The sequence below is a fragment of the Salvelinus fontinalis genome, chromosome 24, assembly GCF_029448725.1.
Source record: "Salvelinus fontinalis isolate EN_2023a chromosome 24, ASM2944872v1, whole genome shotgun sequence".
NCBI classification, from domain to species: domain Eukaryota; kingdom Metazoa; phylum Chordata; class Actinopteri; order Salmoniformes; family Salmonidae; genus Salvelinus; species Salvelinus fontinalis.
The window spans coordinates 40,597,756-40,612,103 of NC_074688.1; the positions used below are offsets into that span (position 1 = coordinate 40,597,756).

General features: G+C 47.0%; 2 protein-coding genes across 3 annotated transcripts in view; both read left to right on the forward strand.

Moving 5' to 3' along the window:
* The first annotated feature begins 5,974 nt into the window (after positions 1–5,974).
* Positions 5,975–6,865, forward strand: LOC129822548 (uncharacterized). The gene has a single exon (XM_055880852.1). It carries the CDS (start codon positions 5,975–5,977, stop codon positions 6,863–6,865), a length of 891 nt encoding a protein of 296 aa, XP_055736827.1.
* Positions 6,866–8,419: 1,554 nt separating this feature from the next.
* The window catches only part of LOC129822439 (voltage-gated potassium channel subunit beta-1-like), a 225,187-nt gene continuing 219,258 nt past the window's right edge, over positions 8,420–14,348 (forward strand). The window contains exon 1 of one of the 2 annotated variants that reach the window (XM_055880722.1): positions 8,420–8,918. In XM_055880722.1, coding sequence (XP_055736697.1) covers positions 8,641–8,918 — 278 coding nt within the window. In that variant the 5' untranslated portion in view covers positions 8,420–8,640. The remainder of the gene's footprint in view (positions 8,919–14,348) is intronic. The other variant, XM_055880720.1, reaches the window with a different exon arrangement.

Below are 14,348 nucleotides of genomic sequence, written 5' to 3' on the forward strand. Positions count from 1 at the left end.
AAGCATTATGGGAAGGTGTCAGTAAAACAGACGAGTTCTTCTTCTTTTTATTCTTGTTGTTCTTCTTCTTCTTGATCTTCCTGTCTGTTGGGAGTCTGAGTGAGACTACTGGGCTGGTTGTTTCCTGTCTGTTGTGAGACAAGTGGGCTGGTTATCTCCTGTCTGTTGTGAGACTAGTGGGCTGGTTGTCTCCTGTCTCCTGTCTGTTGGGAGACTGTCTGAGACTAGTGGGCTGGTTGTCTCCTATCTGTTGGGAGACTGTCTGAGACTAGTGGGCTGGTTGTCTCCTATCTGTTGGGAGACTGTCTGAGACTAGTGGGCTGGTTGTCTCCTATCTGTTGGGAGACTGTCTGAGACTAGATGGCGGGTTATCTCCTGTCTGTTGTGAGACTAGTGGGCTGGTTGTCTCCTATCTGTTGGGAGACTGTCTGAGACTAGAGGGCGGGTTATCTCCTGTCTGTTGTGAGACAAGTGGGCTGGTTGTCTCCTGTCTGTTGTGAGACTAGTGGGCTGGTTGTCTCCTATCTGTTGGGAGGCTGTCTGAGACTAGAGGGCGGGTTATCTCCTGTCTGTTGTGAGACTAGTGGGCTGGTTGTCTCCTGTCTGTTGGGAGGCTGTCTGAGACTAGAGGGCGGGTTATCTCCTGTCTGTTGTGAGACTAGTGGGCCGGTTGTCTCCTGTCTCCTGTCTGTTGGGAGACTGTCTGAGACTACTGGGCTGGTTATCTCCTGTCTGTTGTGAGACAAGTGGGCTGGTTATCTCCTGTCTGTTGTGAGACTAGTGGGCTGGTTGTCTCCTGTCTGTTGTGAGACTAGTGGGCTGGTTGTCTCCTGTCTCCTGTCTGTTGGGAGACTGTCTGAGACTAGTGGGCTGGTTGTCTCCTATCTGTTGGGAGACTGTCTGAGACTAGTGGGCTGGTTGTCTCCTATCTGTTGGGAGACTGTCTGAGACTAGAGGGCGGGTTATCTACTGTCTGTTGTGAGACAAGTGGGCTGGTTGTCTCCTGTCTGTTGTGAGACAAGTGGGCTGGTTATCTCCTGTCTCCTGTCTGCTGGGAGACTGAGAGAGACTACTGGGCTGGTTGTCTCCTGTCTGTTGGGAGACTGTCTGAGACTAGTGGGCTGGTTGTCTCCTGTCTGTTGGGAGACTGAGTGAGACTAGTGGGCTGGTTGTCTCCTGTCTGCTGGGAGACTGAGTGAGACTACTGAGCTGGTTGTCTCCTGTCTGTTGGGAGACTGAGTGAGACTAGTGGGCTGGTTGTCTCCTGTCTGTTGGGAGACTGAGTGAGACTGAGTGAGACTAGTGCACTGGTTTTCTCCTGTCTGCTGGGAGACTGAGTGAGACTAGGGGGCTGGTTGTCTCCTGTCTGCTGGGAGACTGTCTGAAACTAGTGGGCTGGTTGTCTCCTGTCTGCTGGGAGACTGAGTTAGACTAGTGGGCTGGTTGTCTCCTGTCTGCTGGGAGACTGAGTGAGACTAGTGGGCTGGTTGTCTCCTGTCTGTTGGGAGACTGAGTGAGACTGAGTGAGACTAGTGCACTGGTTTTCTCCTGTCTGCTGGGAGACTGAGTGAGACTAGTGGGCTGGTTGTCTCCTGTCTGCTGGGAGACTGAGTGAGACTAGGGGGCTGGTTGTCTGCTGTCTGCTGGGAGACTGTCTGAAACTAGTGGGCTGGTTGTCTCCTGTCTGCTGGGAGACTGTCTGAAACTAGTGGGCTGGTTGTCTCCTGTCTGCTGGGAGACTGAGTGAGACTAGTGGGCTGGTTGTCTCCTGTCTGTTGGGAGACTGAGTGAGACTAGTGGGCTGGTTGTCTCCTGTCTGCTGGGAGACTGAGTGAGACTAGTGGGCTGGTTGTCTCCTGTCTGCTGGGAGACTGTCTGAAACTAGTGGGCTGGTTGTCTCCTGTCTGCTGGGAGACTGAGTTAGACTAGTGGGCTGGTTGTCTCCTGTCTGCTGGGAGACTGAGTTAGACTAGTGGGCTGGTTGTCTCCTGTCTCAACAGAACCCTTATTATTCATACTGAGACTTCTGTTACCAGTTTCTTACAGAAATGTATAACTCTCCCCTCACACTGCCCCTTCACACCCTACCCACACATCCTCCCCTCACACCCTCCCCTCACACTCCCTCTTCACACCCTACCCACACACCTTACCCACACACTCTCCCCTCACACCCTCCCCTCACACTCCCCCTTCACACCCTACCCACACACCCTACCCACACATCCTCCCCTCACACCTGTCCCACACATCCTCCCCTCACACCCTACCCACACACCCTAGCCACACACCCTACCCACACATCCTCCCCTCACACCCTCCCCTCACACTCCCCCATCACACCCTACCCACACACCCTACCCACACACCCTACCCACACATCCTCCCCTCACACCTGTCCCACACATCCTCCCCTCACACCCTACCCACACACCCTAGCCACACACCCTAGCCACACACCCTACCCACACACCCTCCCCTCACACCTGTCCCACACACCCTCCCCTCACACCCTCCCCTCACACAGAGCTCTCTGATATACTCCTATATGTTACGTAAAGCCTTCAGGAAGAGAGGGCTCAGATTTGAATATCATGTAAATGTTATTTCATGTAAATGTTATCTAACATGTGTGTTTGTTTTCATGGAAGTGAATGTTTGTTCCAGGGATCCCTCTGTCTCGTCAGGGCAGAATGTTTGTTCCAGGGATCCCTCTGTCTCGTCAGGGCAGAATGTTTGTTCCAGGGATCCCTCTGTCTCATCAGGGCAGAATGTTTGTTCCGGGGATCCCTCTGTCTCGTCAGGGCAGAATGTTTGTTCCGGGGATCCCTCTGTCTCGTCAGGGCAGAATGTTTGTTCCAGGGATCCCTCTGTCTCGTCAGGGCAGAATGTTTGTTCCAGGGATCCCTCTGTCTCGTCAGGGCAGAATGTTTGTTCCAGGGATCCCTCTGTCTCGTCAGGGCAGAATGTGACACTACCGAGACGTGACACCTGGCTATCTACTTGGAGTATAGGGTATCACCGGCTCTCTGTCTGTGTGACACCTGGCTGTCTGCTTGGAATATAGGGTATCACCGGCTCTCTGTCTGTGTGACACCTGGCTGTCTGCTTGGAATATAGGGTATCACCGGCTCTCTGTCTGTGTGACACCTGGCTGTCTGCTTGGAATATAGGGTATCACCGGCTCTCTGTCTGTGTGACACCTGGCTGTCTGCTTGGAATATAGGGTATCACCGGCTCTCTGTCTGTGTGACACCTGGCTGTCTGCTTGGAATATAGGGTATCACCGGATCTCTGTCTGTGTGACACCTGGCTGTCTGCTTGGAATATAGGGTATCACCGGATCTCTGTCTGTGTGACACCTGGCTGTCTGCTTGGAATATAGGGTATCACCGGATCTCTGTCTGTGTGACACCTGGCTGTCTGCTTGGAATATAGGGTATCACCGGATCTCTGTCTGTGTGACACCTGGCTGTCTGCTTGGAATATAGGGTATCACCGGATCTCTGTCTGTGTGACACCTGGCTGTCTGCTTGGAATATAGGGTATCACCGGCTCTCTGTCTGTGTGACACCTGGCTGTCTGCTTGGAATATAGGGTATCACCGGATCTCTGTCTGTGTGACACCTGGCTGTCTGCTTGGAATATAGGGTATCACCGGATCTCTGTCTGTGTGACACCTGGCTGTCTGCTTGGAATATAGGGTATCACCGGATCTCTGTCTGTGTGACACCTGGCTGTCTGCTTGGAATATAGGGTATCACCGGATCTCTGTCTGTGTGACACCTGGCTGTCTGCTTGGAATATAGGGTATCACCGGCTCTCTGTCTGTGTGACACCTGTGGCTGGATTCCCCCTCTATCTTTTCCTTTCTCCTGTATCAACCTTATACAATCTTTCCTACTCACCTCATCCCTTTCTCTTCACCTCTACCTCTCTCCTGTGTCTCCTCTTTTATTCATCATCGGGTCGATTACCTCTCCGCCTCCCTTGGTCGTCACTCACTCACTCACTCACTCACTCACTCACTCACTCACTCACTCAATCTTTCTTTCTTTCTTTCTTTCTTTCTTTCTTTCAATTCAATTCAATTCAAAGGGTTTTATTGGCGTGGAAAACATATGTTTACATTTCCAAAGCAAGTGAAATAGATAATAAACATAAGTGAAATAAACATTTTATTTTACAGTAAACATTACACTCAAAAAGATCCAAAAGAATAAAGACATTTGTCTGTGTACAGTGTTGTAACGATGTGAAAATAGTTCAAGTACAAAAACGAAAATAAATAAACATAAATATGGCTTGTATTTACAATGGTGTTTGTTCTTCACTGGTTGACCTTTTCTTTGTGGCATCAGCTCACAAATCTTGCTACTGTGGTATTTCACCCAGTAGATATGGGAGTTTATCAAAATTGGATTTGTTTTCGAATTCTTTGTGCATCTGTGTAATCTAAGGGAAATATGTCTCTACGGTCATACATTTGGCAGGAGGTTAGGAAGTGAAGCTCAGTTTCCACCTCATTTTGCTGGCAGTGTGCACATAGCCTGTCTTCTCTCGAGAGCCGCGTCTGCCTACGGCAGCCTTTCTCAATAGCAAGACTATGTATTCTCTGTTTAGGGACAAATAGCAATGTAGTTTGCTTTGTTTTTGGTAAATTCTTTCCAACGTGTCAAGTAATTATCTTTTTGTTTTCTCATGATTTGGTTGGGTCTAATTGTGTTGCGGTCCTGGGCCTCTGTGGGGCCTGTTTGTGTTTGTGAACACTCTCTCTCTCACTCTCACTCTCTCACTCTCACTCTCACTCTCTCTGTCTATCTGTCAGTGTCATGCTGTCTATCCGTCTCTCTCGCTCTGTCTAGCTGTCAGTGTGTCCTTATAGCTTAGTTTTTCCCTGACTCAGTCAGAGTAGACTGTCTGTCCTTCTCATGTTTGTTTGTGTTGCCTGTCTGAGGCTGTAAAGTGTGACAGTGTGACGGACATGAGGAGTCAGATGGTGTTTGTTTCTGTGTATAGAGTGTCTGTTTCTAGAGAGTGACAGTCTGTCTGCAGTAGCAGGGGTTAGTCTAGGTGACTTGATTGAATGCGATCTCCTCCAGTGTCCCATGTTTTTAATATTTGGTCCCACTTTATTTGGATGGTCCGTATAGTCCCCATAGATGCTGTACAGATGGTCAAACTATCAACAAACTGTCTGTGTATAAGCAACTGCTTGCTAAGGTTAGGGTAGAATAAGGGATAGGGTTGTGGAAAGGGTTATGTTTAGGGTTAGGGATAATAGATAGTTAGTTGAAATGTCGCTGATACTCTGTAGATAGTTAATCTAATCGTGGACTATTCACACAAAGTTTTACCGTATCTGTATCTCCATCTCGCTCGCACGCACGCACGCACGCACGCACGCACGCACTTTACTGCCTAAAGGTTATGAATATTCATAGATACTGCCTAAAGGTTATTGATATTCATAGATACTGCCTAAAGGTTATGGATATTCATAGATACTGCCTACAGGTTATGGATATTCATAGATACTGCCTAAATGTTATGGATATTCATAGATACTGCCTACAGGTTATGGATATTCATAGATACTGCCTAAAGGTTATTGATATTCATAGATACTGCCTAAAGGTTATGGATATTCATAGATACTGCCTAAAGGTTATGGATATTCATAGATACTGCCTACAGGTTATTTATATTCATAGATACTGCCTAAAGGTTATGGATATTCATAGATACTGCCTAAAGGTTATGGATATTCATAGATACTGCCTAAAGGTTATGGATATTCATAGATACTGCCTACAGGTTATGGACACATTTAAAGCCATTCTCAGTGTGGAGACTCCCTCCCCCCAATGTGGAGACCACCCCCCCATTGTGGAGACTCCCTCCCCCCAATGTGGAGACCACCCCCCCATTGTGGAGACCCCCTCCCCCCATGTGGAGACTACCTCCCCCCATTATGGAAACCCCCTCCCCCCATTATGGAGACCCCCCCCCCCATTATGGAGACCCCTCCCCCCATTATGGAAACCCCCTCCCCCCATTATGGAGACTCCCTCCCCTCAATGTGGAGACCACCCCCCCATTGTGGAGACTCCACCCCCCCATTGTGGAGACCCCCTCCCCCCATTGTGGAGACCCCCTCCCCCCATTGTGGAGACCCCCTCCCCCCATTGTGGAGACCCCCTCCCCCCATTGTGGAGACCCCTCCCCCATGTGGAGACGACTCCACCCATTATGGAGATCTCTCCACCCATTATGGAGACCCCTTCCCCCCAATGTGGAGACCCCCTCCCCCCAATGTGGAGACCCCCTCCCCCCAATGCGGAGACCCCCTCCCCCCAATGCGGAGACCCCCTCCCCCCAATGCGGAGACTCCTCCACCCATTATGGAGACCCCCTCCCCCCAATGTGGAGACTCCCTCCCCCCATTATGGAGACACCCTCCCCCCATTGTGGAGACCCCCTCCCCCCATTGTGGAGACCCCCTCCCCCCATTGTGGAGACCCCCTCCCCCCATTGTGGAGACCCCTCCCCCATGTGGAGACCCCCTCCCCCCATTGTGGAGACCCCCTCCCCCCATTGTGGAGACCCCCTCCCCCCATTGTGGAGACCCCCTCCCCCCATTGTGGAGACCACTCCACCCATTATGGAGATCTCTCCACCCATTATGGAGACCCCTTCCCCCCAATGTGGAGACCCCTTCCCCCCAATGTGGAGACCCCCTCCCCCCATTATGGAGACCCCCTCCCCCCATTATGGAGACCCCCTCCCCCCATTATGGAGACCCCCTCCCCCCAATGTGGAGACCCCCTCCCTCCAACCAGAGTCCTCTTCACGTCCACAGTAGATAGCACATAAAAACGTGTCCTTGTCCCTAGAGTTTAGACTTTAAAGCTACAGCATCTCATCCCAACTGCTGTGCTGTAGTTACTGTACCACCTGTTCCTGTCTTTGCTTGGGTTGATTATGGGACTGCTTGAACAAATCCTACTTGCTTGCATCGACAGCAGATACCACTTCAAACCTTGTCCTTGCCCCAGTACATTAATATCAGCACTTCTTCAAAACCGTTTTAAAATCTAATGTACATCTTATATATCATGACCCCCCCCCCCTCCTCTCTCTTTCTCTCCCTGTCATAATGCAGTGACTTGTCTGAACTTGCCTGATTAGAAGACTGCTTGACTGATGTTTTGCTTAGTAACAGAAGTGTGTGTTTTATGCCATCTGCCCCCTTCTTACCTACGTGACAGGAATATTCCCTTACTCTGCATACGCCTGCTCTGGGCGCAGAAACCATGACTGAACGAGTGTGGCGGTTACGTCTTTCCCCTCACCTTCGGATAAGAGGTTTGTGTGAGTTAGTGGTTACTGCTGTTGTGTCCCGCTCTCTTGTGCATTCAAGCGAGAAATAAAGTTTCTGTCGAAGGCCATTAAAAAGTTCCTGTGAAGACATTAAAGTAAAAGACACAGACAGACAGACGGACAGACGGACGGACGGACGGACGAACGAACGAATTGGCTGTAGTGAACAGTGAGAGTGTTTGGACCGAAGCTGTACTGTTGAAGGAACGGTGTGAAGACACAGGAACACAGGCTGGTCCAGTATATATACAATACCAGGCAGTAGTTTGGACACACCTGCTCATTCAAGGGTCTTTCTTTATTTTACAAATATTTTCTACATTGTAGAATAACAGTGAAGACATCCAAACTATGAAATAACACAGATGGAGTCATGTAGTAACCAAAAAAGTGTTAAACAAATAGAGATGAGATTTTAGATTCTTCAAAGTAACCCCCCGTTGCCTTGATGACATCTTTGCCCACTCTTGTGTGAATGAATGACAGAGTATGCAAAGCTGTCATCAAGGCAAAGGATGGCTACTTTGAAGAATCTAAAATATGAAATATATTTTGGTTTGTTTAACACTTTTGGTTACTACATGGTTCCATGTGTTATTTCATAGTTTGGATGTCTTCACGATTATTCTACAGTGTAGAAAATAGTAAAAAAATAAAGAAAAACCCTTGAATGAGCAAGTGTGTCAAAACTTTTGACTGGTTCTGTATTATGTAAATATAGACTGTTTACTGCCTTAACTCTAAAGCTCTTATAGATGTGTATGTGTGTGGGCGCGTGTGTGTGTGTGTGTGTGTGTGTGTGTGTGTGTGTGTGTGTGTGTGTGTGTGTGTGTGTGTGTGTGTGTGTGTGTGTGTGTGTGTGTGTGTGTGTGTGTGTGTGTGTGTTAGCGACACCCTGGCATGTCAGGCTCCCTGGCCAGTGACGAGACGATGAGCTCAGGATCCAGTTTCAGACTGAAGATAGGAGGAGGCTATAAGAGAGGAGAACGAGAGAGAGGGGGAGAGAAGAGAGAGAGGGGGAGAAAGAGAGAGATCTGACAGACTTCAAGAGAGAAGAAGACTAAGGTGAATGAGTGATCGACTATACATTGAGGGAGAGAGTCAAAAAAGAGTGAGTCCACCTGTTAGACAGAGGGAGTATTTATCTACCCTGAAGCTTATTCAATAGACCGAGAGCTTTGAAACCTAAAAGACCCTTACCCTCTGAACTCTGCCCTTTCACCCTTCTCTGGATTGGGGTGTGTGAGAGGTGAAGTCATGCTTGCAGCCCGCAGCAGTGGCGGAGGGGTGGGAGGTCACACCGGTCCCCCAGGACACAGAAAACACTCTGTAACGTCGCTGAGCGGGAGCAGAGGCCACTGTAACGCTCAGGACGGCAGTAAGGATAGACGCAGTTCCACCCCAGGCCAGCAGGCTGCAGCACCACACAGAAACAAGGCAGCACTGATTAGAGAGATGGAGACCCACTGGTATCTGAAGATGTGTGGACTTGCAAGGGGGGATTCTGTGGCTCAAAAGACCGGCATGCTGTACAGGTGAGTGACAGAGAGAGTGACTGGGATAAGTGGTCTGTTATAGGGCTCACTGGGGCCTATATAATTGCCAGTGAGCAGCATGCATGTGAATTTGAGTTGAGGGGGGGGGGGGGGGGGGGGGGGGGGGGGTTGGATAGTCCCGTTTCATACCCAGGTGCTATACTGAGTACCCTAGATAGCCCCTGTTCTACCTTCCTCTGTCTCACACACACACACACACACACACACACACACACACACACACACACACACACACACACACACACACACACACACACACACACACACACACACACGCACACACACAGACACACACACACACACACACACATGCACACACACACACACACTCACACGCACACACAAACACACAGTGCAAGCCAAAGGCTTTCTTTCTATCTATCTCAGCCATGTTGTAATGCTGCTGTTTTAACACCGGTCTCAGGGTGGACATCTCAGGGGTGGACATCTCAAGGGTGGACATCTCAGGGGTGGACATCTCAAGGGTGGACATCTCAAAGGGTGGACATCTCAAGGGTGGACATCTCTGGGGTGGACATCTCAGGGGTGGACATCTCAAGGGTGGACATCTCAGGGGTGGACATCTCAGGGGTGGACATCTCAGGGGTGGACATCTCAGGGGTGGACATCTCAAGGGTGGACATCTCAAGGGTGGACATCTCAAGGGTGGACATCTCAAGGGTGGACATCTCTGGGGTGGACATCTCAGGGGTGGACATCTCAGGGGTGGACATCTCAAGGGTGGACATCTCAAGGGTGGACATCTCTGGGGTGGACATCTCAGGGGTGGACATCTCTGGGGTGGACATCTCTGGGGTGGACATCTCTGGGGTGGACATCTCAAGGGTGGACATCTCAGGGGTGGACATCTCAAGGGTGGACATCTCAGGGGTGGACATCTCAGGGGTGGACATCTCAGGGGTGGACAAAGACAAGACAAAGGAGAGAACAGACAAGGTTGATTAGACTCCGGAAGGAAGGAAGGAGGGAAGGAAGGAAGGAAGGAAGGAAGGAAGGAAGGAAGGAAGGAAGGAAGGAAGGAAGGAAGGAAGGAAGGAAAGAGAGAGATATATATATTGGACAGGCTGCACTGAACTGACAACCATGTTTTCTGAAAGTGAACACATTGCGTTGAGAGAGGTTGAGAGAGGGCTTCGCTGTACACAGACATAATGCAAGGCAGTTGAGTTACATAAACATGTCTCTATACACTAACATACACACACATACTGTATATATATATATATATATGTGTGTGTGTGTACGTAACAGTGCACAGATAGTTTGACTGTGATGTGTTGTACAGTCATATTTAACTGATACCTCTCTGTTTCTGATAGTACAGTCATATTTAGCTGATACCTCTCTGTTCCTGATAGTACAGTCATATTTAGCTGATACCGCTCTGTTCCTGATAGTACAGTCATATTTAACTGATATCTCTCTGTTCCTGATGGTACAGTCATATTTAGCTGATATCTCTGTTCCTGATGGTACAGTCATATTTAGCTGATATCTCTCTGTTCCTGATGGTACAGTCATATTTAGCTGATATCTCACTGTGATCCTTTTCATTTATTGGGCCATAAACACCATGAAAGGTGTCCATGTTTTGATCGATAGGTGCAGCAGGACAGCAAAGGGTGTGTGCGTGTGTGTGTGTGTGTGTGTGTGTGTGTGTGTGTGTGTGTGTGTGTGTGTGTGTGTGTGTGTGTGTGTGTGTGTGTGTGTGTGTGTGTGTTTCTGAGAAACTAGGAGAACAATGGGAGGCTGATTTTAGAGACAGTATGTGTGGTCTGTCACAGTAACACTAGCTCAACACATGACCTTCACACGACCTTCACCAGTCAGTCGACCGCCAGACCACAGCACAGGCACAACACGATGTTTATTTACATTTAGAGCCATGAAAGCCTATAGGGTCCGTTTACTAAGAAGTGACTGAATGCACCTATATTTGAACCTTGAGTAGAATGACGTGGGCTGGATTAGAATGCCTGGCTTAGATTAGCCTCATCTTTTGATTTTTCATAGCAGTGATTTGGGTTAAAGAGGTGTAACTGCACTGTGTGACAGATCTGTGGTGGGACTGTAGGTCTACTTCCTGCCAGAGGCATTATTCCACGACTACTAACCACTTAGACTGACCTAGAAACACTGGAGCAACCAATATCTCTCCAACTGTCTCTCTGTTAATCTTCCCCTCAGAGCCAGTTATACAATTTTAAAAACTTTACAATACGTTCACAACAGATTTCACAATACACTGTGTGCCCTCAGGCCTCTACTCAACCTCCACATACTGTATTTACAACACAAAATCCATATGTCTGTGTGTGTATAGTGTGTATGTTATAGTGTGTGCCTGTGTGTGTATAGTGTGTATGTTATAGTGTGTGTCTGTGTGTGTATAGTGTGTATGTTATAGTGTGTGTATGCATGTGTCTGTGTGTGTATAGTGTACATGTTATAGTGTGTGTATGCATGTGTCTGTGTGTGTATAGTGTGTATGTTATTGTGTGTGTGAATGCATGTGTCTGTGTGTGTATAGTGTGTATGTTATAGTGTGTGTATGCATGTGTCTGTGTGTGTATAGTGTACATGTTATAGTGTGTGTATGCATGTGTCTGTGTGTGTATAGTGTACATGTTATAGTGTGTGTATGCATGTGTCTGTGTGTGTATAGTGTGTATGTTATTGTGTGTGAATGCATGTGTCTGTGTGTGTATAGTGCACATGTTATAGTGTGTGTATGCATGTGTCTGTGCGTACGTTTGTGTTGCTTCACAGTCCCCGCTGTTCCATAAGGTGTATTTTTACTGTTTTTTAAATTAGATGAAGGAAAAAGGAAACCGCACACTGCTCTTGATAGTATCACTGATCTTTAATAAGCTTACGTATCGGCCTCACGGCCTTCGTCAAAGCTTCGACAAAAGCCCTGACGAAGGTCGTGAGGCCGATAAGTAAGCTTATTAAAGATCAGTGATACTATCAAGAGCAGTGTGCGGTTTCCTTTTTCCTTCATCTTGTTCAACTGTTGCCATGCACCTGCAAAAAAATGATGCTCAGATGTGCGAGTGCCTTTTGAATCAAAATGTACTGCTTATATCAGTTGCTTGATGTGGAATAGAGTTCCATGTAGTCATGGCTCTATGTCGTACTGTGCGCCTCCCTTACTCTGTTCAGGACTTGGGGACTGTGAAGAGACCTCTGGTGGCATGTCTTGTGGGGAATGTATGTGTGTCCGAGCTGTGTGTCAGTAGTTCAAACAGACAGCTCGGTGCATTCAACATGTCAATACCTCTCACAAATACAAGTAGTTATGAAGTCAATATTCCCTCCACTTTGAGCCATGAGAGATTGCCATATATATTATTAATGTTAGCTCTCTGTGTACATCCACGGGCCAGCCGGGCTGCTCTGTTCTGAGCCAATTGCAATTTTCCTAAGTCCCTCTTTGTGCCACTTGACCACACAACTGAACAGTTGTCCATGTGTGACAAAACTAGGGCTTGTAGGACCTGCCTTGTTGATAGTGCTGTTCAGAAGGTAGAGCAACGCTTTATTATTGACAAATTTCTCCCCATTTTAGCTACTGTTGTATCAATATGTTTTGACCATGACAGTCACCTCAACTTGCTCAATTCCACATCATGTATTACACGATTTAGTTGAGGTTTAGGGTTTAGTGAATGATTTGTCCCAAATACAATGCTTTTAGTTTTAGAAATATTTAGGACTCATTTATTCTTTGCCACCCACTCTGAAACTAACTGCAGCTCTTTGTTAAGTGTTGCAGTCATTTCAGTTGCTGTACTAGCTGACGTGTATAGTGTTGAGTCATCCAAATACATAGACACACTTGCTTTACCCAAAGCCAGTGGCATGTCATTAGTAAAGATTGAAAAAGGTAAGGGGCATAAACAGCTGCCCTGGGGAATTCCTGATTCTACCCGGATTATTTTGGAGAGACCTCCAGAACACCCTCTGTTCTGTTAGACCGGTAACTCTTTATCCACATTATAGTAGCGGGTGTAAAGTCATAACAGATACGTTTCTCCAGCAGTTGACTATGATTGATTATGTCAAAAGTCGCACTGAAGTCTAACAATACAGCTCCCACAATATTTTTTTATCATAAATGTTTCTCAGCCAATCATCAGTTGTTTTTGTAAGTGCTGTGCTCATTGAATGTCCTTCCCTATAAGTGAGCTGAAAGTCTGTTGTCAATTTGTTTACTGTAAAATAGCATTGTATCTGATCCAACACCATTTTATCCAAAAGCAGAATGACTTTTGCTTCCCTCCAGGCCTGGGGGCACACACTTTCTAGTAGGCTTAAAAATATGGCAAATAGGAGTGTCAATATTGTCCGCTATTATCCTCAGTAATTGTCCATCCAAGTTGTCAGACCCCGGTGGTTTATCATTGTTGATAGGCAACAATATTTTTTTAACCTCTTCCATACTCACTTTACGGAATTCAAATGCTTGTCTTTCATAATTTGGTCCGATATAGTTGGATGTGTAGCGTCAGCGTTTACTAATCTTGCCAATAAAAAAATTGTGAAAGTAGTTGTCAATGTCAGTCGGTTTTGTGATGAATGAGCCTTTTGATTCAGTGAATGATGGAGCTGAGTTTGCCTTTTTTCCCAAAATGTAATTTCATAGTGTAGTTTTTTTGTTCTTTTTATTCAGTTTAGTCACATGATTTCTTAATTTGCAATGTGTTTTCCAATCGGCTGTGCTGCCAGACTTATTTGCCATTCCTTTTGCCTCATACCTCTAAAGTCCTCACAACCATGCAATTTTTCAATTCCTCATCAATCCACGGAGATTACCAGTTTTTAAGGTCGTTTTCTTAATGGTTGCTTATTAGTACCTGGAATAAGCAATTTCATAAATGTGTCAATTGCAGCGTACATTTGCTTCTCATTACACACCACGGACCAACAAACATTCTTTACATCAACAACATAGGAATCACTACAAAACTTATTGTATGACCTTCCATACACTGTATTAGGCCCAGCTTTGGTTTTGCTTTGGTTTTCCTAGATATGGCTACTATATTGTGATAACTACATCCGATGGATCTGGATACTGCTTTCAAGCTAATTTCTGCAGCAGTAGTAAAGATGTGATCAATACATGTTGATGATTTCATTCCTGTGCTGTTTGTAAATACCCGGGTAGGTTGACTGATAACCTGAACAAGGTTCCAGGCACTGGTTACGGTTTGAAGCTTTTTCTTGAGTGGGCAGCTTGATGAAAACCAGTCAATATTTACATCACCCAGAAAATATACCTCTCTGTTGATATCACATTGTCACGTTCCTGACCTATTGTTCCTTTTTCTGTTATTTATTTAGTTGGTCAGGGCGTGAGTTGGGGTGGGTTGTCTTTGTGTG